Source organism: Pichia membranifaciens (assembly GCF_001661235.1).
Source record: "Pichia membranifaciens NRRL Y-2026 unplaced genomic scaffold PICMEscaffold_5, whole genome shotgun sequence".
In the NCBI taxonomy this organism is placed as follows: Eukaryota; Fungi; Ascomycota; class Pichiomycetes; order Pichiales; family Pichiaceae; genus Pichia; species Pichia membranifaciens.
The window spans coordinates 1,115,642-1,143,267 of NW_017566986.1; the positions used below are offsets into that span (position 1 = coordinate 1,115,642).

The 27,626-nt window shown below is 41.7% G+C and overlaps 10 protein-coding genes and 1 non-coding gene across 11 annotated transcripts; 7 read left to right on the top strand and 4 right to left on the bottom strand.

The window, feature by feature from the left end:
• The first annotated feature begins 747 nt into the window (after window positions 1-747).
• PICMEDRAFT_t111 lies at window positions 748-830 on the top strand. Its single transcript has one exon. It is a non-coding gene; the product is annotated as a tRNA-Leu (tRNA).
• Window positions 831-1,414: 584 nt separating this feature from the next.
• PICMEDRAFT_13096 (hypothetical protein) lies at window positions 1,415-2,680 on the top strand (the record flags this gene model as incomplete). The annotated part of the gene is made up of 1 exon (XM_019160012.1): window positions 1,415-2,680. One exon carries the CDS (start codon window positions 1,415-1,417, stop codon window positions 2,678-2,680), a length of 1,266 nt encoding a protein of 421 aa, XP_019016488.1.
• Window positions 2,681-4,378: 1,698 nt separating this feature from the next.
• Window positions 4,379-6,488, top strand: PICMEDRAFT_79094 (hypothetical protein; the record flags this gene model as incomplete). Its single annotated transcript, XM_019164965.1, has 1 exon — window positions 4,379-6,488. The coding sequence occupies one exon, from the start codon at window positions 4,379-4,381 to the stop codon at window positions 6,434-6,436; it is 2,058 nt and encodes a 685-aa protein (XP_019016489.1). The 3' UTR covers window positions 6,437-6,488.
• A 774-nt stretch (window positions 6,489-7,262) lies between these two features.
• PICMEDRAFT_17848 (hypothetical protein) lies at window positions 7,263-9,862 on the top strand. Its single transcript, XM_019161776.1, has one exon. It carries the CDS (start codon window positions 7,742-7,744, stop codon window positions 9,788-9,790), a length of 2,049 nt encoding a protein of 682 aa, XP_019016490.1. The 5' UTR covers window positions 7,263-7,741; the 3' UTR covers window positions 9,791-9,862.
• A 158-nt stretch (window positions 9,863-10,020) lies between these two features.
• PICMEDRAFT_17850 (hypothetical protein) lies at window positions 10,021-11,620 on the top strand. Its single transcript, XM_019161778.1, has one exon. The coding sequence runs from the start codon at window positions 10,045-10,047 to the stop codon at window positions 11,521-11,523; it is 1,479 nt and encodes a 492-aa protein (XP_019016491.1). The 5' UTR covers window positions 10,021-10,044; the 3' UTR covers window positions 11,524-11,620.
• A 181-nt stretch (window positions 11,621-11,801) lies between these two features.
• On the top strand, window positions 11,802-16,304 carry PICMEDRAFT_13099 (hypothetical protein; the record flags this gene model as incomplete). The annotated part of the gene is made up of 1 exon (XM_019160013.1): window positions 11,802-16,304. One exon carries the CDS (start codon window positions 11,802-11,804, stop codon window positions 16,302-16,304), a length of 4,503 nt encoding a protein of 1,500 aa, XP_019016492.1.
• Window positions 16,305-16,632: 328 nt separating this feature from the next.
• Window positions 16,633-17,961, bottom strand: PICMEDRAFT_23716 (hypothetical protein; the record flags this gene model as incomplete). Its single annotated transcript, XM_019162319.1, has 1 exon — window positions 16,633-17,961. A coding segment is annotated over one exon (1,329 nt), but the record flags the coding sequence as incomplete, so codon positions are not given.
• A 158-nt stretch (window positions 17,962-18,119) lies between these two features.
• Window positions 18,120-18,308, top strand: PICMEDRAFT_17852 (hypothetical protein). Its single transcript, XM_019161779.1, has one exon. The coding sequence runs from the start codon at window positions 18,125-18,127 to the stop codon at window positions 18,293-18,295; it is 171 nt and encodes a 56-aa protein (XP_019016494.1). The 5' UTR covers window positions 18,120-18,124; the 3' UTR covers window positions 18,296-18,308.
• A 2,456-nt stretch (window positions 18,309-20,764) lies between these two features.
• On the bottom strand, window positions 20,765-24,493 carry PICMEDRAFT_13102 (hypothetical protein; the record flags this gene model as incomplete). Its single annotated transcript, XM_019160016.1, has 1 exon — window positions 20,765-24,493. The coding sequence occupies one exon, from the start codon at window positions 24,491-24,493 to the stop codon at window positions 20,765-20,767; it is 3,729 nt and encodes a 1,242-aa protein (XP_019016495.1).
• Window positions 24,494-25,046: 553 nt separating this feature from the next.
• PICMEDRAFT_74146 (hypothetical protein) lies at window positions 25,047-26,453 on the bottom strand (the record flags this gene model as incomplete). Its single annotated transcript, XM_019164686.1, has 1 exon — window positions 25,047-26,453. The coding sequence occupies one exon, from the start codon at window positions 26,451-26,453 to the stop codon at window positions 25,047-25,049; it is 1,407 nt and encodes a 468-aa protein (XP_019016496.1).
• Window positions 26,454-26,790: 337 nt separating this feature from the next.
• Window positions 26,791-27,624, bottom strand: PICMEDRAFT_74147 (hypothetical protein; the record flags this gene model as incomplete). Its single annotated transcript, XM_019164687.1, has 1 exon — window positions 26,791-27,624. One exon carries the CDS (start codon window positions 27,622-27,624, stop codon window positions 26,791-26,793), a length of 834 nt encoding a protein of 277 aa, XP_019016497.1.
• Window positions 27,625-27,626: the final 2 nt, after the last annotated feature.

Genomic DNA, 27,626 nt, shown 5'->3' on the forward strand with positions numbered 1-27,626 from the left:
GCGGAAGAGATAACCAAAGGGCAATCAAGGACCACGCGTAGAGGGGGAACTTGAAATGATCCTTGGGAAACCCCACATATTTTATCCATTGTGACATTAGAAGCAAAATTTTCAATGCACGTTCCGGCAGTTGTGGGGATGTTTGCCCAACGGATCAGATCGTAACAGGATTAATGCAGACGTGTCAACCTACTGCACTCGGAACATGTTTGGAGTTCAGGACAGAGAAGAAAAGATTATTGACGGGTCGATAGTCGCAACTTTCCTTTTTCGGATGGAAATGAAGGTGAAGCCTTTTGTGTATCGTGGCCAGCTACAGTTGTTGCCCGACCCATGATAGGCATTTGGCGACTACATAGCTGCGGTGTTAGAGTCAACGGCTGAGTGTTAAGTACGTGTCTGGAAGGTCATCTGTCTTCCTGGTCATGGAAAAAGACAAAACAGCTTTGCAACGTAAATCAGAATGAGCGTAAAAAGCTACAGAACACAGGAAATCCTTTTTGCAGAGTCCCATCTGATATAGCATGAAACGTAGTGATCACGTTCGCATGGAAGAGTGAAAATCGAACGTCCCTTAGATCCCAGCCCTGCCCTAGAAAAGGCAAAGTGAGAAAATATACATACCAGGAGTGGTCGACATTAAAAGGCCAAACCCACCAACTCGAGAACCGAACTCGACACCCGTGTCCGCCAGGCCCAAACCCGAAATTCCGGGCATCACCTGGAATAATTAACACTATTCCAGATGGGTGTGTGGCCGAGAGGTTAAGGCGTCAGGATCAGAACCTGATTTTCTTAGGATTTCCTGGGTTCGAACCCCAGCACACTCATCCCTCCTTATTTTTTGCTACCCCTGTGACATGCAGGACCACATAGAAAGGCCCCGTTGCCCGTTGTATGTGCATAAAATCCCCCCGAAGGTCTAAAAGCTCTAGACTGGATGGACCGCAGTCGGACTAGATCACGAACACAAAAATCGCTGAGCACGCTCTGCCCGATGTAAGGCTGGGGACATGCCCCGAAAAGGCGGCGGTGTAACTTTTTCGCGCTCCGCGGTTCCTCTCCCCATACTAGAGCGCAGCGCGGAGCGGAGCGGAGGGGGGCACGTCAGTGCCCTGTCACGGGGCGAGCAATTACATCACGGCTGCGTGGGGCTTCGGAGTAAATCGTTCTCCCCGCCCTGTTCCCCGCCATCATCCACCGTCCCTGTCTCCTCGAACACCGCTTTCTGCTTGCCCCGTGCCAGGACAAGATAGCCCGAGGCTGCTGGGAGGCGCCCCTATATAACGTGGTTGTTCTACCCCAGTTTTGTTGGGTATCGGATAGGGAACGTAGTCTGGAACAGGGGCCTGTAGGAACACAACAAGTCTTCTCCCAAGTTAGTACCAGTCGTACAAACATACAAAAAAACACAATGCAGAGGCTTACGCAAATCGGGAACCATCTTTCCTCGGGATCTGCCAAGAACCCGACACCTCCCAAGAGCGACGATGATGTCGTCATTGTTGGGGCGTACCGTACCGCGTTGACGAAGGCCGGTCGGGGGTCGTTCAAGGACATCAACTCAGACGAGATCCTCTACAAGCTTCTTGTGGAGTTCTTCAAGAAGGTGCACATTGACCCTGCCATCATTGGTGACGTGGCAGTAGGCAATGTGTTGAACCCGGGGGCCGGGGTGAACGAGCACCGAGCTGCGGCCATTGCTTCGGGGATCCCTGCCAGCGTTCCGTTCATTGCACTCAACAGGCAGTGCTCCTCGGGACTCATGGCAGTGAACGACATTGCAAACAAGATCCTTACGGGCCAGATCGAGTGTGGTTTGGCGTGCGGGGCGGAGAGCATGTCGAAGAACTATGGGCCGCAGGCTGCGCCAAAAATCTCCCGCATTGTCCAGCAGGCTTCTTCTGATGCTAAGAACTGCTTGTTACCCATGGGCAATACGAGTGAGAATGTGAATGAGCGTTTCCATGTCGGCAGGCGGGAGCAGGACGAGTTTGCTGCGCGGTCCTACCAGAAGGCCGAGAACGCGGTCTCCTCGGGCGCCTTCCAGGACGAAATCTTGCCGATAGAGGTAGAAATCGAGGCGGAGGACGACGATGGGGAGGGAGACGACGACAAGCCTCCTGCAAAGAAAACCATAATAGTTTCCCAGGACGAAGGACCCCGGAAGAACGTGACGGTAGAGTCGTTGCAGAAGATCCGGCCGGCGTTCAAGAAGGACGGCGCGTCGCATGCGGGCAACTCCTCGCAGGTGTCAGACGGCGCTGCTGCCATTTTGTTGATGAGCAGACGCCTTGCCAAGAAGACGGGTGCGCACATTCTTGGCAGATACATTGCCACTGCCAACGTGGGCGTGCCACCGGATGTGATGGGAATTGGTCCGGCAGTGGCAATACCACGGTTGCTTGAGAACTGCGGGGTGTCTGTCGACGAAGTGGCTGTTTTTGAAATCAACGAAGCATTTGCCGGCCAGGCGCTATACTCGATCCGCTCCAACAACATCGACCTTGCCCGCGTGAACCCGAAAGGTGGTGCCATCGCTCTCGGCCACCCGCTCGGCTGTACCGGGGCTAGACAGGTGTGCACCTTGTTGCGTGAACTCAAGGCCGGGGAGTACGGGGTAGTGAGTATGTGCATCGGAGGTGGTCAGGGGGCTGCCAGCTTGTTTCTTAAGGAGTGAGGCCAAACGAAGTAGGAAGAAGCGAAGTAGAGGAAGCTCCGGATCCAGTATGCACCCAGCGTGCTGGAACAGCTCATCTCCCGCTGCCGGCGTCTTTAAATGAATTTAACGTAATGACTTGACATGAAAAACAGAATAACAAGTAGGGTGTGACATCTAGCTGTCTGCTTTTCCCTGATTAAGGTTCCGCAAGCAGTTGCACACCGCCTCGGTAGTTCGGCATTACGACGATGGGTATTTCCGCAAAGCCGACTTTAGGTAACGTCTACGCCCTGCAGGCCAAACACTGCTCTCCCCAACGCGGTAACCGGCCCGCCCGTTGCCCCTCTGCGCAGAGTGTCTGCAGCCACTAGTCGGTCAGTTATCATCTCCCGAGAGGCCGACGTGAAAGGGCGCAGATGACCCCTGTCCGGCAAGGGCTCAGCCCCTGTCACCGGCCTTCCTCTCGGGCCCGAAAACAATATGTTATGCTGTAATTGGACCCGCGGAGCGTCTGCGCGCATTTCCATATGCAGGTGTGGCAGCCCGTTCCGCCGGAGCGGCCGGCGCTGTTGCTGGCTCTGGCGCTAGTGTTAGTGGTGCCCGGTTTACCCTGGGTTCGGGGTCCGTAACAGCTGTTTCTCCTGCTGGCAAGAGGGAAGGAACTGCACTTTTATTGCCATCTCTGGAGCAGAAGGGGCCAGAAATGGCTGTAGGTTGAAGATGTAGAACTGTGCCCTTTCATTGGGCTGTTTGTGCCGGAAAAGTAGAGATCCGCCGCGACGTTGCAAATCATGATCTTGTCAACGTATAATAGGTCGCTGCATCAGGTTGTAAAGCCTACCAGATTATGGTAGCTGGAACCCAAAGATAAATTGCAGAAGTGGAGATATAGGGCTACCAACAAACACGCCCTGATTATCGAACGCAAGGTGCGTACATTAGTGAAGAAGACAGATGGATAGTTATGGGGGCATATGCTGAATCACTTAGGGCGATGGATAGACTGTCAATGCAACTTATCTTGCTGCCGGGGGACAATAGTAAACTTTGCGAGAGATAGGGGTGACAAGGGGAGATGAGTGCCACAACATGCTTGATCGGGAAGGCGTAGAGCCGCAGCGTGTACTATTGCCCTATAGTCTGCCGATAAGTCCTATTCAAAAGAAAGCAAAGGAAAATCTACGAACCGAGGGGACGTTGGGGCATTTGATAGAGAGAGGGAAAAAAACATTTTAGCTTTTGGACAAGTGACTCTTGCAAACACGCCTCGGCTATCCTTCTCTGCTGGTTTTGCCGAACTTTGAGGCCATGTTGAAATGTACTCGGCTTATTATCAATTTTTAAACAAGTTGTTTGAATTTTTCTGCATTTTGAAAGCTACCATTGGCCAATTCGGTGAGCATATGGACAAAGCATGCTGTGCATTTCTCCGGAGTAATTCCGCAGCCGGCTGAATTTCAACGTCCATGCTACGAAATTGGCTTCCCAAACCTTGTTCATGCCACCAGTCAATTCTCTGCTGCCTTCCTAAAACTTTGCTGGCACAAAATGACCTTTTTTCAAACAAGTGTATAAATCTGCTCTCATTTTCTTGTTTGCTTCTCTTTCCTGCTGTCTCTACTATCCATCTGCTTGCCTTCTTGCTTTGTTTTTTGCTAGCGTGAAAACCTACGGTGAATCCTTTTTCGACTTGCAGAGCAAAGAACCTAAAGACAGATGAAACTTTCCTATCTAGCCTTTCAAGCTTTCGCTGGCTTAGCTATTGCCAAACTTGAAAGAACTAGTATCAACCAAGGTGACGGTTATGCCGAGTTTAACACATGCTTTGCTCCATGTAAATCACTTGATTATGATTACACAAAGCTAAACTTGGGCTTGCTATCAACTTCTTATGATGCTCTTTGTGGATATCCTCCGGCTACTGGGTGCTTACTTTTGTGTTCTTACGCTATCAGCGGAAATGATACAGCTAAATTACCCAAGTTTGCAGCAGACATGGCCAGCACTTGTGGCTACAGCTCATACAATTACACCGAATCATACTATGCTGAACAGTACTCCAATGCAACGCAATATTACAAGCCTTTGTCTCAAATCAACTTTTCTGAACCTCTTTACAATCCTACTATTCCAAACCTGACTGCCCTAGCAATTAGCTATAAAGCCTCATTGGCTGGTAACTATAATACAGATACAGGTACCTGGTTTAGTGTCGGTCTCTGCGGATACTTTTTGCTATTGATTCTAATTGGCTCAATCTACAATTTCTGCAGACAGGTTGGTTTTACCAAGTCCCTGAACAATTGTAAGCTTTCAAAGCTATGCCAGAAATTCATCGTTTACCCAGCATTACTCCCCAATGGTAAGTTTGTTCAACCTTATGGCTTCAAATATTTGTCAGCTTTATTTCCCAACAGAATCCAATTTTTAACCGACTTATTCCTCTTTGGTCTCCATGTTGGTTATTTCTGTGCTCCTTATAGATATGTGAGGCCAGCTCAATACACAAACTTTGTTGCCAAGCGTGCAGGCGTGTCAGCATTGGGTAAAATCCCACTTTTTATTCTTTTTGCCGGAAGAAACAACTTTTTACTTTACATTACAGGATGGTCTTATTCAACCTTTTTACACTTTCACAAAGTTTTAGCCGGCTGGATGTTTGTTGATGGTTTGGTACATGGGGTAGGCTATACCATTGTATACCGTGGCTTTTATGTCCAAACACTCCACAATCAACCATATTTTGCGTGTGGTATCGCTATTCTTACCATTGCTGGTACACTTTTACTTCATTCGTTCCATATGTTCAGATCTAAAAGTTATGAGTTTTTTGTTACAACCCATATTCTGATGGCTCTTGCATTCATTATACTTCTATGGTATCATGTTAAAAATTTTGGATGGATGGAATGGCCAGTCGCAGCATGTTGTGTATGGTTTTTTGACAGATTAGTTCGAGTGATCAGAATGTCCATTTTCGGGGTTAGGACAGCAACCATCACTGCTATTGGTGAGAATCTAATTAAGGTCGAAGTGAAGAAGCCATCATGGTTCTACCACACTCCTGGAACCTTTGGATTTATTTATTTTGGTGGTATACTCTTTTGGGAAAACAATCCTTTCACTATGTCTGTTCAAGGAGAAAAAATATGTGCCTTTATTAGGGTCAAAAAAGGCGTTACACAAAGATTGTGGAAAACTTTGGTGGCCAATAACAATCAACTGACACGTAAGGTCTGTATTGAGGGACCTTATGGGGGTATGAATTTTTCAAAATTTAGGAAGTACAATGACACTCTACTCTTAGCTGGTGGTTCTGGTGCACCAGGTATTCTAGAAGCTGCAGCTGAAGTAAAAGCAGGTAAACTCATTTGGATCGTTCAGAATTTACACTTTGTTTCTTGTTACCAACATCTAATTAATAATGTTAGTATTGCCATTGATATCTATGTTACCCAAGAAATTTCTGATAATAGAACTTGCTCTTTGAAGGAATTATTTTCGGAATCAGATTCAGATATCAAAAGTACAGAAAGCTCCGACAAGGTTTCTGAAAAGATTGAAACAACTTCTGCACAAATTTCAATTAAATACGACAAACCCAAACTGAATGAAATCATAAACTTTCAAATAAATGAATCTAGCTCAAATGATGTTGGAATTTTGGCTTGTGGTCCTCCAAAAATGATGGATCACATCAGAAATATTGTCTCCCAAAATATCACCAGTTGGGATAAAAGTGTTGATTTCTTTGACGAATATCAGACTTGGTAAGGCTTTTTTGGGAATCTTTTTGACATTGTTTTACCTTTGTTTTAGCTTCAACAAGATTGGCTTTTTATTTTTTCAGTTTTTTTAGCCACTGAAAAAACTTATTCGGTGTTTTGTGTATATATGGACAATGATAACTTAATAGTATCTCACTTTGTTTTTCTTCACGCTACTTGGTTTAAACAACAAATCAAACTGTTGACGGTTGTGAAATTTCAGCTGTGAAGTTTCAGTATTTGGTACAAATAATAGGGCTGAAACTGAAGTCAACCCGAGAAACTTATTTTCTAGTATTACGATTTTTTCAGGGCCCACAATTTCACTTTAGCCTCATAACATACGCTTGTGCCAATAAGGAATACCTTTAAAACTACGGCTTTAGCGGCATTCAAGAAAGTAAAAATAGTACAAAGGGAAAACAGTATTTGCACTGATTACATTAAGAAATGAAGAAAAATTAATTGACAAGTTTATTGTTAGCTTGGCGAAATTAAGGTAGGAGCTGCTGGATCCACAGTTGGCTGAGGGATGCTTATCGTTTAAAGGTTTTCAAAGTCATCCCATCTTCATGTATCACTCTTTTTTGAGATTCTAGTCATCAACTTTGTTCATTTAGGCAATGTCGGCAAAGGAGAGAAATTTGCTCCAATTCAACCACAAAATATCAGCGGAACTTGATATCTCAATTAGGAAACGAGAACAATCGCTTGTTGAGCTCAGCGAGGATTTCGGTGCAAGATGGGCAAAAAATTAAACTTCCGCCACTGGCCAGACGACACAATATTGAGTATTTTGTTTTCTATTGGAGAGCGAATTACGATAACTCCTTAAAAAAAGTTTTGACATTCGAAGACCTGAGGTCCCGAGCACGGTAGAATTTGAAAAGAACAATGGGGTGACACAGGAAGGTTAAATTTACAAACACACAGAATGCCTCCAGATTATCTTTTCACTAATTAGTATTTGTGGTAAAAGATTATCCAAGACTCCAGATTTTTTACCTTCCTTTTACGTCTTTTATCGGAGAAGTTACCGCTAAAATACTGATGAGAGACAGAAAGTAACTGCCGTTTTTCATGCATGTTTTTAGGCACCTGTAAAATTGGCTACAGCTATTGTTTTTCCCCAGAAGCCTGAGAAGTTAAAAAAAAATGAAGCAATTTTAGTAGTGCTTCAATTGTATAAAGATTCTTGATTTTGTTCAATTGCTTGCTTCCACTGTAAGAGATTCATTTTGTGACTTTCCAGCTTCAAATTCAGCTAACTAGCAGTCTCTACCTTCAAGAAAGTCAAAGAAAATACATAACAATGTTTGTCGACATGAGACTTGTTGCTTTTGCATTAATATTGCAATTCAATTTGATTGCCGCTGAATTGCTTGGCACAACATTCAGACGAGGATCTGGTATATCTGAACTAAACACATGTCGTGTCGGTGTGGCTGAACTCACTTTTGATTACAAAATGCTTGGCAAAAGTAGTTACTCAAAGTATTGGGATGCACCTTGTGGTTATCCACCTTCCACGGGATCCTTTTTGCTCTGCTCCTACGTGATTAGTGGCAATGATTCTTCGATCCAGCCAAAACTTTTCAAACTTTTTACTGAAAGATGCAACGATTATAGCTCATATGATTATCCTATTTCGTACTATGAAGAACAATTCAAAAATGCCACCCAAAATTATGTTCCTCTTTCTCAGCTTAATGCGTCTCTTCCTATATACTCTGCTACCTTGCCCAACATGAAACTTCTTCAAAAATCTTACATGGATGCAAGTACTTGGTTTGCCGTAGCTGTTTGTGGATATTTCCTGCTGCTGATTATTATAAGTGCAGTTTATAATTTTTCAAGAAGATATGGCTTTACAAAAAGAATGAATGGCTCGAAAGTCTCAAAGCTATTTCAAAAATATCTCATTTTCCCCACTCTACTTCCAAATGGTAAATTTTCACAGACTTACGGTTACAGTTTCTTTACCATGCTCTTCCCAAACAGAATTCAATTCGTTACTGACCTATTTTTGTTTGGCTTGCAAGTTGCGTTTTACTGTGCTCCCTACAAGTATACAATAAAGGGTTACTGGGTTGTCTACGTGGGTTATCGTTCCGGTATTATGTCATTGGGAAAAATACCATTGCTTGTGTTGTTTGCTGGTAGAAACAATTTTCTTCTCTGGATTACGGGTTGGTCATACTCTACCTTTTTACATTTTCACAAAGTAGTTGCTGCTTGGATGTTCATTGATGCATTAATTCATTCAGTTGCTTATACAATAGACTATGTGGGGTACTATGTTAGTTCCCTTCACTACACATACTTTGCATGTGGTGTTGCTGCTACAGTACTTGCTGGTGTTCTTTGTCTTCACTCACTGCACTTTTTCAGGAGGGGCTTTTATGAATACTTTTTAGCAATCCATGTTGTTCTAGCTATTTGTTTTATTGCTATGGTTTGGCATCATTGCAATGTTTTAGGTTGGATGGAATGGTTAGTTGCTGCTTGCTGTGTTTGGTTTTTTGATAGGCTTGTACGTGTTATACGTATGTTTGCTTTCGGTTATCAAACTTCTACGATAACTGTTGTCGGGGACCAGTTGATGAAAGTTGAGGTTCCAAAGCCTGACTGGTGGTCACATGCACCGGGAACATATGGCTTTATTTATTTTGCGGGCATCATTTTTTGGGAAAACCATCCATTTACAGTTGTTGTTGAAAACGGCAAAATTTGTGCTTACATCAGAGTTAAGATGGGAGTGACTTCTAGAATCTGGAACAAATTAGTCAAAAATAACAACAGAATGAATTGGAGAATTTGCATCGAAGGTCCTTACGGTGGTGCACTAGCTCCGATGCTTAAAAAGTATGATGATGCCCTATTTCTTGCTGGTGGCTCTGGAGCACCAGGTATTCTTGAAAGTGCCACCAAAGCGACAAATGGAAAGTTAGTGTGGGTGGCCCAGAACATTAGTTTTGTGACTGCATATCAAACATTGATCACTAATATTAGTATCCCAATTGATATCTACATCACCCGTGAAACTTCTGCTAATAGAACATTTCTAAAGAAAGAATTTCTGAGCGATTCTGAACCTGATTCCCAGAGCACGGATGGCTCCGATAAGGAAATTGGCTACAAAGAAACAGAAAACGATGTATCTCAAATCCATGTTCGTTACTGCAGACCAGATATTAGTCAAATTATTGATGCTGAGGTTAGAGCATCAGCTGCAAAGAACGTGGGTATCATCGCATGTGGCCCTCCAGTAATGATGGACAATATTAGACATGTCATCACTGATCATGTGACTGATTGGAACAAAAGTATTGACTTTTTCGATGAGTTCCAGATTTGGTAGACAAATTCTTATTTCAATTTTTAATATTATTGAAGCTTCTATTTTTCTGTAGATGAAGCTTGTGTTTTTTTTAATACTTACACTTTGACTTAAGTCCACCAAAAACTTCCAAAGCTGGAACGCCTTACGTAAGTGTTGAAGATTTTTTTCACCGAGAGTAAACCTTGATTTCATGATAGACTTTTGAAGGCAATGGAGTTGTGAGCGTATGCTCTCTTAGATAACGTTGTCCAAAACACCCCCTTGAGGAAAGTATGACGCCAGCCGATGAAACTAAGCTTATCGCTAGAACCGCAACAGAAAGCAAAGCGGGAACTTCCGGAAGTAGAATTAGAAACAAGAACAGAAAGAAGAACAGTAAAAAGAGTGAAGAATGCTCCTCATCAGAAAACATAGATAGCACAGGTTCTCCTGTTGAAACTCAGACGAACTTGAGGGGAACAATTGGTGTTGCGAAATCAGCAAAGGTTGAGAGTAAAAGAAAATCCCCGCCGATCAAAGCTTTATTCAAAGAGCTGGAAAAACTTCTTCGATTTGTCAACCCAATCACTTTGAACGGGTTGCCAGTGAAAAACTTAACACGCGAGCCAATACCATTCCTGAAAAACGTTATTGAGGATGAAACTAATAAGGATGAAATATTCATGACTTTTTTAATGAAACCAAGTGATCCAGATTTCCCTTTCGATTTGGGTATTTTGAGTGTGACCTTGTGTATCCCCCAGTCATACCCAAATAAATTACCGTCACCAACAATTATGGTTTTGAATGACGATATACCGAGAGGATACGGCTTGAACATCGAGTTTGGTTTTAAACAAATTGTTTCCACTGTTTTGGAAAACAGGCGTAGCAAAAAACAAGGTAAGTGGAGTGTCAAAGGTAAGGGAAGTGGCAAAGGAGGGAATACCCCAGAGGAGGATGAAAAGGATGAAGGCAGAACTACTGAGGGGCTGCTCAATATAGAAGTAGTTGGAGGGAATGATCTTACGGGAATGATCAAAACTCTTGATAAATATCTAGAGAAATTTCTTTCGATGGAAAAAAAAGATACTATCAAACTGGTAAAGGTAATGAATAGTAAGAAAGATAGCGAGGATAAAAAACTGAAAGAGAAAACAGATGACGGAAAGGCAGCAAATTATGAGAGCGGAATGAATTCTACTACACCATCCCCAAGAATTGAACGGTATAGAGAGCGTACAGAAGAATTAGAACAACTTAGACAAAGACTAAGAGACAACTCTGTTACTGTACTTACCAACAATGTGCATGGTACCACTTACAAATTTGTTTTATATTTCAAAAGTGATGATTTGACAGTAGAGTTTGGCGAGTCAGACGAAGTTACAATTGAAAAACTATTTATTAAGCTTTTTGTTCCAAAAGAATACCTGTATCACCCAAAAAAAGGAATCAAACTTTCCATAGATATGTCTAATAACTATAACATCGGACTCGTTAACTCCATAAAGGACACCAATTCCCGCCTCATATTTGGAAAGCTTATAAATAATATCGGCAAAAATTATGATCTTTTTGCTCAGGACATTTGCCAAATAAACTGCCAGAATCCTTCCCGGGATTCACTGCTTTTTTGGACCATCACAAGTCAGCTAAATTTCTTCGTGCATAACATTCAAAAATTCATGAGTGAGAGAGTAGATTTTCAGAACTGGTATGAGGCCAACAAAACGATGAATTTTGAAGCTTCTTCCGAGCCGAATATGTAATATCCGTAGTTTCGAGAACTATAAATTTTTAGACGAGATTTTTTTTACCGGTACGCGTAATATTTGTCTCACCATTGAAACATGACAGCTAAGGGGTTAAAGAAATCATCACAGACGTTTTATGCTTTTCGAGTCGTACTAATAATTGATCAGAAAGGGTTGGGAACCAGAAGAAAACTTATAGGAGGATTTTTGTACGCTCCTTAGGAAATTTCAAAACATACACAAACTTTCACTTGAAACGGGAGATTTTATGCATATGAAGTGGATAATCTTTAATGCCTAATACAAGCACCGACGACACAAAAGGTCCTCACAATTTACTAAAAGGTAGCCCGGAGAAATTGTTATACGGACAGCAGCTATCACAAAATTATGCTTTTAATACACCTTTAACATCATCGGACATGTATATAGATTCGTCTAATATGGGGTGCGAGAAAAATCACAGGTCATACATTCAGTACACGGATGAACATGCCGGACGAATTACAAAGTTGGGACTCGAACTTGCCGGAAAAGGGTTGTCATATAATGGCCACCCAACTCAATTTTACAAAGCTGATTATGTGCTTTTAAAAAACAAACCAAAACAAACTGATCCATCTGCCGACTATACGGCCCGAGAAGTACATCGTATCATTTCAACTTCCAGTACAGACTCCATACAACCAGACTCAAACTGCTCGCCTGCCTTTTTTATCGAAAAGTTGAGAACTAGAAACATGACAATTAAAGATTTTCGATTTCTTGCTAACTTAATAGATAGTTCAAAATCAAATCAAAATGACGATTGGTGTCGAGAATTTCTACGCCTTGATGGTGTGGACTTATTGAGCAAAAAGTTGAAAATAGTCAACGAAATTTCAATCAAGTCAAATGAGCAGCTGAAAATTGAGTTTTGCGTGCTTTCGACTCTAAAGTGCTTAATTTTAAAGCAGCCTTTTACAGAAGAACGGAACTCATTCTTTTCGCCTCTTATAGAAGTGGTGACATCCAGTTTAATGTCACCCCAACTACGATCTGTGAATTTAGCTACGGGAGTTCTTGTTCTTCTAATAGTTAACAATGGTTTTGTTGCTTCAAAACTATTTTTAAAAGCATTCGCCCAACTTACCGAATCTGAAACACTAAGCATATATTCATCTTTTGAAGAAATTGAAATTGGCTCTGAGATCAAGGATAACACTTTTTCCAAATGGATACGCAATGCAATTGATTTCTTGAAGGTTGTTACGATTACGCCACTTGATGAACTCAGTTCACGTGACATATTTGAGGAGTTTTCTATGCTAACTTTATTCTTAGTTTGTGAGGTGATATCTAGTTTCGAGAACAAAAAGTCTAGAATTTCACTGAGAACAAAATTAGAAGAAGCAGGACTCCTTGAGCTATTCAATCTTACTAGATTATTAAACTATACCCCTATTTCAGATTTAATTGGAGAGTACTTCCAGCTCAGAGAGAAAGACACGCAAAAATTGAAAGTCAGTCTTACTCTCGATCCTTTGAGCAAAACCTCATACGATGAAAACTGCTTGATGAAAAATGTTTCTGCAATTGTAGATAACCTTCAACAAGTCAAAATATCTGGCGAAGATTGGGGCAGTTACTATGAAGGGCTTTACAACTTAGCTTACTATTTGGCAAACAATAAAGAAATTGAATACAAAGTCGCCCAAAGAGCCCTTGATTTGTTGCTTACATTGTTTGAGCGGGATAAGAAAGACCTAAAGCTAATCTTAAAAGCTTATTATAATTCAAGTTTACAAAAGAAGTTACAAAACTTGGAAAAGGAGCCAGACGCTTTTCATCCCTACGAAATCACGAAAACTCTTGATCCGACTTCACTGAGGAAAAGAGCTGGTGGTACTAACCAGGTATTAGACCTGCTGAGAAGTTCTTCGGTAATCGATAATAAGATATCAGATATAGGCTATAATACTGGAAACAAATTGGTCAGCAGAGCTCATAAATTAAACCCTGAACAGCTATCTGGCACGAAAATTAATGACAAGAAATGTGCCTCTAATGCTTTTTATCCGGCTGGAGAGCAGAAATTATCTGGTGATCAAGATTATGTCCAGTATCGGTCTGGTTATGGGTACATTGGATCCAATATTGAAGATAGTAAAATGGAAGGACAAGGTACAAAAATAAGTTCTAATACATTCTTTGAACCTTACGATTATTACGATATTGGGACTTTTTGGAATAATGGAATGGACAGCTCTGACATAGTATTGACCCGAAATTCTGAATCTGAGCATTTGATAAAAAACTCAAAACTTCATAGTGAACCCACAAGTAAGATTCGAAAGGATATGAAAAACGAACTTGCGCCTTTAACGTCTAGAGGCTTAGGTGCAGCATTAGAGCAAATATCAATTACGGGAAAAGTAAATCATGATTTGGGTCCCGGAGCCGGCCCGAAGTTGGACTATGAATTAGGTCCTAAAGCAAGCTCGGGATTGGGCCCCAGATTCAGACCTGGGTTGGGTCCAGGAGCAGGCCCAGGAGCAGGCCCAGGAGCAGGAGCAGGCCCAGGAGCAGGCCCAGGAGCAGGCCCGGGAGCAGGCCCAGGAGCAGGCCCGGGAGCAGGCCCAGGAGCAGTCCCGGGAGCAGGCCCAGGAGCAGATCCAGAGTTAGGTTCTGGGTCAGGCCCAGGAGCAGATCCAGAGTTAGGTTCTGGGTCAGGCCGTGGGTCAGGCCCTGGATTTGGCCCTGGCGGTTCTGTTTTCGGTTCTGGGTCAGGCTCTGTGTTGTACTCGGAGCCGGGTTGTGGGGTAGATTCTAAGCAAAATATAGCTTCCAAAGTATTTCCATTACTTCCAGTGAAATCAACTTTGCCCGTGCGACAACCACCACCTCCTCCTCCTCCTCCTCCTCCTCCTCCTCCGCCTCCTCCTCCTCCATTACCAAAATTGTTTGAATTGAAAACTCAAAAGATTGCTGCCGAATCTCCTGCCATTCCCCCTCCTTCATTATCATTAGCACCACCACCGCCACCGCCACCACCGCCACCACTACCAGCTGATTTTTTCAAGAAGCAGAATGAATTGTCAGCCAAGACAGGAGAACACACAAGTATAAAAGTAATAGATCTGAATGTGGAAAAAATGCATGAGCTAAGGTCCCTAAAGCGGTCTCAAACAAAACTCAAGCAGGTTCATTGGGACAAAATTGATAACATTGCCAACACCCTTTGGAGATATTCTGATGATCAAAACATTAATAAACTTTTAGATGAACGAGGAATTTTGTCAGACTTGGAACAATATTTTCAAGTCAAAGAGGCAAAGGTTAGAAAGAAACCAGTTGTGGTTGCCAAAACGGAAAAATATCAACGGGTTTCTTTCTTACCACGAGACCTTAAACAGACTTTCGCCATTAACTTGCACCAATTTAATGCCTTATCTGATGTTGAGTTTGTCCAAAAGGTTCTGGCCTGTGCTGACGAAGTTAACAAAGCTACTAACATTATTGAATTTTTCAATAATGATGCAGCGATGGAAGTCACTTCAACTTTATTACGAGACTTAGGACCATATTCCACTAATTTTAAACTAGGCTTTACCAAGCCAAAAAAGAACCCTAACGAGTTAGAAAGATACGACCGAATATACGTTGAACTTTGTTTTAACTTATCAGGATATTGGAAGGCTAGATCTCGTGCTTTATTTGTCGCAATAACCTATGAATCAGATTACAATGATATAAACTATCAGCTTAACCTGCTTGATACTGGATTGCAGGAAATAAAATCGTCTAAGTCACTAATCGGGGTTTTGACTTTAATAAAAAACATTGGAAACTTTATGAATGATGACTCTAAACTTGCACTGGGCTTCAAGTTGTCTACTTTACAGCGTTTAAGGTTTTTGAAAGATTCTTCTAACCAATACAGCTTATTGCACTACATAGAAAAAACGGTAAGAAGACATTTTCCCGAATACAAGGACTTTGCAGATGAGTTATCAAATATCAAAAAAGTATCCACAATAAGTGTGGATGAACTGGAAAAAAGTGTCAACGATTTTGACTCCCTTGTTAGTAATTGCGCAAAACAGATTGAAAATGGTGCATTAAGCGATGAAAGCAAGCTGCATCCTGACGACAAGATTATTGAATATGTTAGCAAAGTAATTATAAAGGCAGAAAAACGAGCTATGGCCCTAAAGGTACATCTTTCTTCTGTCCTTGGCACGATGAATGATACAATGGAATATTACGCTGAATCTTTTTCGGAAACAGACAGTAAAAATTCTTTTTTCATGAAATTTCTAGTGTTCATTAATGAATATAAGAAGGCTTATCAAGAAAATATTAGAAATGAAGAGGAAGAAAGGAACCAAGAAAGAAAAAAACAAGCATTACAAAACATGACTATCAAAACTGAAGTCAACAACACAGTGGATAATGATATCATGGAGCATCTTCTGGGAAGATTAAGGGAGAAAAAGCTGCTAGATTCAAGAAAGCTTGCCAAGTCATTAATTGACAACAGTGAAGATGATTTCATTGGGAATAAAAATGAAGTTGGTCATTTGAATCTGACTGGCTCGAGCAGGAATGTTACTTTGACTGGAACTAAACAACAAGTTGAGTTGGATTCGAAAAGCATTTCAAATATTGAGAATGATTTGATCCAGCCCAATGCCATTGGTTCTCTAATACAAAAACAAGGTACATTTGACCCGTTTCATGCGGCAGAGGAGGGCACAAGTATTGGTGAGAAAGACACGACTGAAAAGTTAAAAACTATTGAAAACGATAATTAAAATAAATCAAATGATGAAAATCAAACATCAGAATTGGAAAGTGAAAGCAACTGAACACAAAAAAAAGGGTGAGGCATCTTGTTCACTATGGAGGAAAAACTGATATCGAAATTCCCGAAGGGCTTTGAGAACCATTTATAGAATTTGTAATTTTAGAGTAGCATCGAGTTTGGCAAAAACACTTGCTTTACATTAATAGAGAAAATTTACACTAATTTTTTAGCTTTTCGAAAACTCTTGAATACTTAAATGTGTTATATTTAGCTGTTTATTTTTTAGAGTCAACTTTCTCTTTTTCACTTGAAACCAACCTTCCGTTCCTGGTTGGCTTGATGGATAAATCGATTTTCTTCAACACATACAAACCCATCAAAGCCAAGAATAAATAAAAAGCAGCAAATAGTGGCTTTTGAATTACGTTGTAAGTAGAATACCTATAACGCAAAATCAACTCCAAGTTTTTCATTTCGTCAACAATGTTCTCAAACTCGAAGGATATTTTTGTATGTCCATTTTCAATGTCTAGATATGAATATTCATTGGAAATTTCAGGTTCACTAGCAGAAAAAGGTAAGGAATAGTCAATCAACTCGGCACCCTCTGGGAGATAAATGCTGAAATCGATTTTTCCGTAAGTAGTATCACGGATTCCGTCCAAGATATGTGCACTGAGTATGTACTCGTCATTGCCTTGTCTTAAGAACTGTTTTAAATCATAATTCCAGCCAATGGTAAAGTTGTAATTCCATCCTCCAAAGAGAGGAAATCTAGGGCGTAAGACCAACTCATCATTATAGTATTGAGAAGTTGAAACATTACCCACCTTGTCAACGAAATAAATAGATTGATCTTGAATCGTCTTTGATTTATCGAAAGGAATTCTTAATGCAGTGATAGCATGATGCTGTCTAGCCGCAAGCTTTTCGTTGAAATATTTAGCCCTCGAAAAGCCTTTATCCAATTTAGCGCCATGGTTTGTGATTTCGTAGTACTCCTCTAGCTGAAGTGCACTTGACCAATGTGAAATCCAAAGATCTCTCTTCAAGTAATTGACATAAGTTAGAGGGGCATTCCTGGAAAAGGTGAAAGAGAAGTCAAACACTGTATCACTAGGAATTTTTTCAGTTGCCTCATATAAAATATTGTTACTCACTATGTCACCTTTAATTAAAGAATATGGAAGATCTTCATGAGGTAGTTCATGAAAATCCGTCACAGATAGCAATGCAACAGAGTATGTGTCGGTATCATAAGGAGACAATGGGTAGACGTTAGTAGTCACTTTTAAAACTTGTTCTTTTTCCATAGGAATGTTCTCTGGGTAAGGAACCAATTGTTTAGTTATTATGGCCGAGAGTGATAATGAAAATTCAGATCCGGGAGAAATTGGATAAGGTAGGGCTATGGTGTAGTAAAGAATATCGTCATCGTATATATCCATTTGTGATGATTTTAGAAGAATTTTCTTGCCATTGGCGCCAACAGTCAACGCGATAACCAGAGAAATGTCCTCTTTCACATACCTAGGTAGGCCAAAAATGTAATGAGAAACAGGCTCGGAGTGTTTGTTTTTAATCTCTATATCGTATCTTTCCTTAACAAATGATTTTCCAACATCTATTGATTTGAGATATTTCGTGTTTTCCCAAACTTTTTCAAATGGGTAGTGTGAAGCTATACCTATCGAAACAAGTGAGAGGAAAGCATATATCAACTGCAAGAATCTCATGTCTAATATTCTCAGGCGATTGACTGTATGATTCAACTTTCCCTTGCTTTCAGCAATTGTATCAGGTTCAAAGCTGCATAGCATATTGTAAATGTGCCACGTTCCAGCTCTCAAGTACTCGAAGGTATCTTTCTGCTGGAGACAGCTGGGTGCTAGTGGTGTACGGATGAAGATGCTAAGGAGGCTCGTTAAATTTTTATTGATTTTTTTTTTCATATTTTCTTTTTTATTTTCTGTTTTTCAAAAAGTTCAATCTCTCTAAACCTTGATTTGGCATTAAGAAACAATTAAAGACAAAATACAAGTAAAGCCGAAGTAATAACAGGTGGAAGCTGAGATCATAGCTTTGAGCATGGGTCGTAGACACAGGCAAAATAAAAAAATTGTATTTTCGGATACAGAGTTCGAAGGATCTCCGTCAAAGAACTCTCAAGAAGAGGACAATGCGTTCGCAACAAGAGCAACACCAGCTTCGCAGAATAATATTACCGAAACTAAAACAGAAGGATCCTATAAAACAGTGTATTTTGATGATAAATCAACTGAAGACAACGAAGAAGAGTTCAACAGAGAAAACGCTGATAGTGATGACGAAATTTACGAACATAATCAGTCTCTCAGCAGAAACCAGCTTCGTGCTAATGCGGAAAAGCTCTACGAAATAAGGAAAACGTTGCCTGTCTTCAAAGTGAAAGATGAAATAACACCCCAGCTAATGAAAAACCCTGTAACTATTCTTATTGGTGAGACAGGTTCGGGTAAATCAACACAAATCCCCCAATTTTTGATGAACGCATTGGAGAAAAATATAGCAGTAACTCAGCCACGTAGGGTGGCTGCAATGAACTTGGCTTTGAGAGTTGCAGAGGAGTGTGGCTGTCATGTTGGAGAGGAAGTGGGGTTTTCAGTTAGATTCAACAACGTCACTTCGCGTCGAACAAAGCTAAGATACATTACTGATGGTATGTTACTAAGAGAAATGATGATTGACCCAAAGCTCACCAAATATTCAACTGTTATTGTCGACGAAGCACATGAGAGAACAATTTTGACAGATGTTATGCTTGGATTCTTGAAGGGATTATTAATCGAAAGAAATAAAGGAAAAGCAAAAGCTGATTTTAGGGTGATTGTCATGTCAGCAACTTTAGATGCAGAGAAGTTTTCAAAGTTTTTTAGTAATGCTCCTATTTTGTTTGTTGAAGGTAAGATGTTTCCTGTACAAAGATACTACCTTGAAAAGGCCGCAGACGACATAATTGATGCCGTTGTGAAATCTGTTGTTCAGATCAACCAAGGAGAACAAACAGGAGACATATTATGCTTTCTTCCAGGTCAAGAAGATATTGACAAGGCTGTTGAAATATTAAGAAATATAGCACCCGAATTACCAAGAGAAGCACCGCTGATTGTCCCGATGCCATTGTATGCGGCATTACCACCACAACAGCAAATGAAAATATTTATCAAAACAAAGCCAAGACAACGTAAAGTTATAATTTCGACTAACATTGCCGAAACATCTGTGACTGTTCCAGGAATCAAATACGTCGTAGACAGTGGTCTTCGAAAAGTCAAGGTATGGAGACACCAATTAGGGTTATCTACATTATTAACTGTCCCAATATCCAAAGCTTCGGCTACTCAGCGAGCTGGTAGAGCTGGTAGAGAATCTGCTGGTAAATGTTTCAGGTTATACAAAGAAACAGATTATTTGAAACTCTCGGACACAACCGAGCCTGAAATCTTAAGGTCTGAAATCATTTCCCCAGTTTTAATGTTGAAAAAACTAGGAGTTGATGATATTTTAAGCTGGCACTGGTTGGAAAACCCGGGTCAAGAATCTCTGGTCTCATCGTTGCAACAACTATATGCTCTAGGAGCTTTGGATAATTCGGGAAACATCACCGATCTAGGTGAGAAAATGGTAATTTTACCAGTGGCTCCACATCTAGCATCAGTTTTAGTCAAGGCCCAAGAATACAATACACTGGATCAGGTCATAGATATTGTATCATGCTTGTCTGTTGACAACTTGCTGCTAACACCTCCTAGCGAGAAGAGAGATGAGATTAATGCCATGCGTCTTGATGTGTGCTCACTAGGTTCCCAGTATGGTGATTTGATCATGCTAAAAGAATTGTATGACATTTATAACACCATAAAAGAGCCTAGTGAGAGGAAAAAATGGTGTAAAGAAATAGCAGCTTCTTACAAAGGATTCAAGAACGTCAACAGGATACACAAACAGATTAAAGAGTATATGAATATGCTAGAAGGTGACAGTTCAGGAACCAAAAAAGAGGAAGACCCAAAAGGCGAGTTAGGTAACTTTGACACAACATTAAACGTGGAACTTATCCTCAAGTCGTTTTTAAAAGGTTTCATTTTGAATACAGCGATAGGGATGCCCGACCGAAGCTACCGAACAGTCACTTCAGGTAACTTGATTTCAGTTCATCCTTCTTCATTATTATTTGGGAGTAAAAAAGATGCAATAATGTACATTGAATTTGTATATACCGTGAAAGGTTATGCGAGAAACGTTTCGGCAATCAAATTGGAATGGTTACAAGAGGTTGCACCACAGCTTTTAAGTGCCAAAGTCAGCACCACTAACTACTAGCTTGATTAGCAATTATGTAATAATACAGGCTTATTTGAGAGTATTTTCTATAAATTTTTTCTAAATTTCATCTTCTCATCTAAAACATTTGATAACAAAATTCGATCAGTAATCATTTATCGATTGTTTGACGTATCCCTTATCATGCAACTCTTCAATGTACTCCTTCCAAAGACCATTTGAGGACATACATTTAGCATCACCACAAATAATGAAACTATATTTGGCTCTAGTCAATGCAACATTCATTCTTCTTTTATCAGACATAAAACCTATGTTGCCACCTTCATTGGATCTGACACAAGAAAGTAATACAAAATTCATCTCCCGGCCTTGATAGGCATCAATTGTGGCCACAATAATACCATTGACATTACAAACAGTGACGTTTTTCTTCTCACTTAAATCTTCTTTGTCGACATATTTCCTAGTTTTATTCTCATAGGGATTGATAATTTTATTATTTTCGAGAGCCTTCACAATTAGGTCTCTTTGGGCTGCATACCCTGTCATCACACCAATAGTAGAAGGTGGAACGTGATGGTCAACAATAAGATTCTCTAATATTCTCTCTATGTAATTCACCTCTTTCTTATTGACCCAAGAAAAACCAAATTCTTCACCAGAGGCAGAAAACATTTTGGTTTCTGATGCACCAAGACCCTGATGGTCAAAAAAGTACACTGGATATTTAATACCCTCCATTTTTCTGTTCTCTGCAGTTATACCATCCTTCAATTTGCTACCGTAGAATTTCCTTCTAGAAAAGTGGGATATATCAGGATGCATTCTATATTGGGTATCGAGCATGAATGGATTTTCATAGGTACCATTTTCCAAAACTCTCTGGAATAAGGACATCTCTAAACTTTTAACTCTGGTGAAAACACTCAATTGTGCAGTATCACCAACTAAGATAACTTTATTGCAACCTTGTGCCCCAAGCGGAATCAAAGTGGATGGCTCTGATGATTGTGTAGCTTCATCCATTATGATCACTGGCATTTTTTTGACTTTTTTAAGATAAGGACCTGCGATACCGGCTGTAGTTGCAAAAATAATGTTAGCTTGCTTCACTATTTGGGCACCATATTGCTGGCATGCATCTAAATATTTGCTGAACTCAGACGAAGAGACTTGGGATGCATTTCTTTTAAGCCTATTTTCAATATCCTTCAGGTTCGGAGGTAACACTTGTGATATTTTGTTATGCAAACAAATTGAACCTAATGAATGTGATTCAGGATATTCCTTCTCTTTCGAAAGTGAAGTTATACGTAATATAATATCTTTGTGCTCTCCCATCAATTTTTCAGCAATGTTATCAACAGCTAGATTTGATGCAGCAACAACCAAAATAGGATAATAATGTAGCTGCGTCAACAATTGAAGGATGATCTCGTAAATTGTTGAAGTTTTACCAGAACCTGGAGGACCTTGTAAAATTGTTACCGTGTTATTTAATGCAGATTGTAATGCATTTTTTTGGGATTCATTCAAGACGTTGAAATAGTTGCCGATTTTATTATGGAAATTAATTCTTTTGATTTTTTCTTTACCTAGAATTAACTTTTTGAAAGATTCATTTTCAATTTTGTTCATTGAGTTCAAAATTCTTCCCACGACATTACTTCCAGGCAAAAATGCAAACTGATCACCTCTCTCTTTAACCGGGAATTTTCTGTCGTTCCAAGGGTATAGCTCCAAAGTGAATGTTGAAACTTGATTAGTTTTTTTCAAAACAGCATGTTTCTTCACTTTTGCACTTTTACCCCTTTTGCCAATTTTAGCTAAACTACTTGAAGAAACGTGTGCAAGCCAAAACTCAGGAGGAGAAGTCCACCTTAAACCAGCGTCTGATTTTCGAATGATGAAAATAGGTTGATCCCTAGTAAATGGGTGCTTTTTCAAGTGATGAACGTCATCATTAACATACATGTCAAACCATTTCTTGGTAGGTCCTGTCATTATACATTGGCTCTCACTCTTCCACTCAAAATCGACGTCAGTGCAGACATCCTGAGCATATAACTCCTCCAAAAATAGACTATATGAGAGATAGCTGTAATACTCATTCAAATCATCAAACCTTAGCCTGATATCTTTTGGGAGTGTCGCCTTGACAATTTGCTTTAATCTTTCAAACTTGTCTTCAATTTTCAGATCAGTGGCATCCAAGATGCTCATGTGTTGTGTATTTGCCGGGGAATTTTTGATGTGTTTGGCAGGCCCTGCGCTTTTCAAATCGTTCGAGTTCTTGGAGAAGAGGCTATCAGCTCCGTTCTTGAGCTTATGAGATTCATGTTGTTTGGTCAAACTGTTGGATGTGATTGCTTTTCCCTTTATGAGCTTCTTAGATTTCTTTGGTTCAACTTTTTCTTCGGGTACATTTTTGGAGCTCGATACGGATTTAGGAGGTGGGTCATTCTCTTTATCTCTAAACATTTTGCTATCCGTAATTTCAATATTTTTATCTTTTTTTCTCTTGTCATTTCTCTTCGTTTTTCCAGCCTCTTTTTCGTGTCTTTGATCCAAAACAGGTGCTGTGTGGTGCGAAGTAGCAGACGTAGAAGAGGAAGAGACAGTAGAAAGTAATGGTGAAGTAGTTGCTGATTTAGTGGTTTTATCAGATATAAAGGGTGGTATTTCTTGAACAGTAGCTATTACGCTCTTACCGGAATCTGTATAACGGGAGTCATTGAAGGCTATTGAGAGAAAATTCATGTCTGATCTTTGTGTAAGCTTTTTGCCCTTCAAGTTGACATCTTTCTCAACGCACTTTGCACAGTAGCAATTTTTTTCTTCATCTATCCCTAAAACATTTGTTGAATTGCAACTAATACATGATAAGCCATTTAAGTGATACATGTTGTCGACATATTTCAATAGTGTCTCTTGAGTACTGAATGCATCGATTAATGGATCATAGCCATTTTTTTCAAGACAATCAGAACAACATAAGCCCAAGGAAGAGGATGCAAGTAGTATTAAGTGAAGGTTAGATAAATCAGTTTCTCCACATGACTGACATTTGATGGAGTCACTCAAAGAGTTGAAGACAACGGACATCTTTTGATGATTAAATTCATTGACATGATTCGTCGCAGCTTCATAGCCGACCATTTCAACAGGACAACAATCACAGTGAAACTCTAATGTATCAAAAAATTTCAAGCTCAAATTAAGAGGATTGTTTAGTACCAAGCCGGAGCCATCTGTATGAGTACCTATTTTGGAATCTATCGTGACACTCCCAGCCGAATTTTCCAAACCTCTTTCATTATCAGTTATCGAATTTGATTGTAAACCAGTTTCTGATCTCAGCTTTTTGGCGGCTTTCTGCTTCTTTCTCTTTTCAGCTTTACGGAGTTTCTTTTCCATTTCATGCCCTGCAACTACTTCGATTTTTGATGATTTTTCCGTTTCGGGTACAAAAGATCTCAAGGAGCCCGGCTGCTGCTGTTCTGGTTTTTGAGTCATCTTTTTCTCATTAGCTTTCTGGTTTTTGGATTTCAAATTGCCAGTCTGATTACCATTTTTCTCTGCCGAGAGCTTGATGCCGGTTGATCTTCCGGTCTGTTCGTGTGCCTTCAGCTTTTGGGTGACTTTCTTTTCTTTTCGTTTTTTATTTTTTTCCACTTTCTTCTGCTTTTCAGTCGTTTCAACCATTCCAGAAGTAGCTTTAGAAAGTCCAATATGATCTCCGGCTTGTTTTGAAACTGGCCTATTGTTCTGGGCCTCTTTCACATTGTTCACGGGTTTTGAAGATTCCTGGATTGTATTCTCATTTGGTGCCTTACTTTCACCCTTAGGAGCATCTGAATTGGATGACATTTTTAGTGAGGAAAACAGGAAGCAGATGCTGGTTAATAAAGCTACTGATCCGTATTTGTAAACGGTTGGAACAGATGTAACAGACGATGGCATAAATAGTAGGGAAAAAGAGTTCTGATGGAAATCTGAAAAAAATAACAACGAACAAATCCTGCATACAAATTTCTACGCACGCTAATTTTACAGTCTATAATACTAACGCTTGGGGGATGAAGCCTGTTAAGAATATGACGATGACAACTATGATGAAGAGGTTGCTGAAGCAGAGTAAACAGAAGAAAGCATTCGCATATAGAATTGCTCTGTGCAAATGTGCTGCAGAAGCAGGGAAGAAGTGGGCATGTGTGGGGGGACAATAATGGAAATAAGAGCCCCCGGGAATTCTTCTGGCTATCCCCGTTTTTCATTGCCGGTAGGCAGATGAGGAGGTGGGGATCACCGAAGGTTTGAATAAGAGAGAAGAAAAGCGAACAAAGAGGGGATAATTGTATAAGATAATAAATAAAGGTTTCAAGGTTTTCTTATATATGAAGGGGATGAGGAAGAAAATGGATCAAACGATCTTTGTTCTTGTTGGGATATCCCACCCGTTGTCATCAACATCATGTGGAGTGAAGACATCGAGTTCTTTCCAGGAGTCGATCCAGCTTTCAACCACGTTGGAGAACCAGAAGTCGCCGTCATTCTTGATGAAAGAGTAGTGACCACCGAGGTCTGCAGTGGCCATATATATCCAAGGCTGTTTTTTTACTTCAAGGTATGGGTAGTCAGTGGAGATCATTGGGTCGTCGGTAGAGTTGATTACCAATAGAGGGGTTCTAATCTGGAATATTCTCCATAGGGGTGACGCGGCGTAGTAGTAGAGTTTACCACTTGGGAAGCCAACCAACTTGGAAGTGTACTGATTGTCGAACTCCACCGGAGACTTTATCCTTTTCTTTAGATCCTGGTAAACTTCGTCATTGAACAAATCCGGTCTCGCACTCAAGGCTTCCCTGTTACTCTTGACCATCTTGAGCAACATATGGATGATTACCGGCTGGAAGAGGTAGTGGCCGCTGATGGACTTGTCCACGTGGGACATGGACTCGTTCAAATCCCATGGGGAGGAGATTGTGATTGCAGAAGTCAATTTGGAATCCTTGCCTTCCTTGCCCAAGTAGTTGACGAGTTGTAGACCACCGAAGGAGTATCCAATGGCATGGAATTGTCTCTTGATGTGGACCTCATCTGAAAATTCTTGCTGGAACTTGTGTATGATGTATTTGATGTCGTCTGTGTCTAAGCCTGTATAGAGGTAGGGCGTAGTGATTTTGGAACGACTGGCGCCTCTCTGGTTCAGAACAAGGACATGATGGCCCTGTTTGTACAACTTGTAGCAGGTGGATCTGATGGGAGCTTCTTGAATGCCTCCTGCCAACCCGGGTAATATGATGCTGATGGGAGCGCCGTCTTTGGACCAATCTTCCTTGAGGGCGGCGAGCTCCTTGGTGGTGTAGTAACGACAACGAGGGCGCAACTTTGGATAGCCCTCTGGGATTGTCTCTGCGGAGCGGGCCTTAAAAACTTCATCGTCCAGTTCTTCTACCGGTGGTGCGACAACGTAGTCCAAGGTGAACTCGCCCGGGTGCAAGTGTTCAAAGGTTGTACGGGAGGACTCCACGTCATCTTCGGTGATGGTGATGATTTCACGAGCGAAGTAGACGGGGTATGTCTGGTGGAAGTCTGCCTTGAAGGTGTACAAGGTCTGCAGGGTACCCGTGAAAAGGTAAGGCTTTAGGACATGTTTGGCGCCGTCCTTGATGTCCGGGATCCTCGTTTCGACAAACTGGTTTAAGGAGACGGAGGAAGTGGCAGTGGTGGACCCTGGGGAGAGGGGCTTGAGCGGCAGCTTGACGGAGTCGTCGGAGTGGTATGCGTGGACAGTGTTTCTGAACCCCCAGTTAGGTAGCACGAACATGGCGGAATGGGTGGGTGTGGTTTAGGAATTGGGACAGAGTGATTGGGTGGTGAAGTAGTGGTGGTGATGGTAAGGAAGGAGATGAGGACGAAGAATGGAAATGTGGCGTGCGTGCGCTCCTTATTGTCTGGCGGAAAGGCGAGGGGGAGACGAGCGAGTTGGCCAGGAGTGGGTGGGTCATTAAGCCGAGTTATAAACTAGATAAATAGAGAATTAGACACGTAGACATGAGGGAGGGAGGGTAAGAGAAGGAAGGAAAAGAAAGGGACCACAGGGGACCACAGGGGAAGAAAAAGAAAGGACATTAGAGGAGGGGAGGCCGGACAGTGCGGCGCGTTCAGGCGTCTTTGAGTTCCTCGACGGTTGGCTGGTTTGGAAGCAGGACGGGCTTGATGATGAAGTATGTGTTGGTCTTGTCGGCAAGCCCGGCGAGCATGTTGTAGAAGCCGACGCAGCCGGCAAAGATGGCGAAAAAGCCGCCGGCCTTGAAGAGGTTGACGGAGGAGATGAACTGGGCGATGGTGAAGAGAAGAACAAAGAACCAGATGAGGAACATCAAGAGCGACAAGGCGACGGTGGACTTCCAGGTGCAGATCCACAAAAAGAAGGAGAACATGGCCCAGGGGAGGAAGAAGATGGCGACGGACTGGCCGTACTCCGCGGCGGACGAGTAGCTGGCGGCGATGCCGCCCACGTCCATGAGCACAAAGGCGTACGACGACCAGAAGCCGCCGAACATGAGAAACGTGCACGACGCCCACGTGTTGCCGATCACAAAGCAGAGGATGCCCACGATGATCTCCACGAGCCCGGACGTGGTCAAGAACGCGCCCAAGAGCGTGTTGGCCTGGTGGACGTGCTTGGCGTGCATCTGCACGAGCCCGAGCGAGATCGCCGAGGCGCTGAACGCCCCCAACCCGGCCGGCACCGGGTTGCCGTACTCCCGCAGCTCCCGGGTCTTCTCCCGCCGGCTCACCTCGAACGTACCGCCGAACGCCTGCGTGAACTCCGCCTTGTTGATGGGCACGTCGTTGATGTAGATGTGGTCGTCGTCGTGCCGGAACGACTTGTGCGTGAGCTGGTGGTCCACGCGGGGGAAGCCCTCGTTTGAGCCCGCCGAGTCGTCGTTTGCCTGCTTCTCCAAGTCGTCGTTGAAGGAGTTGTTGTTCATTG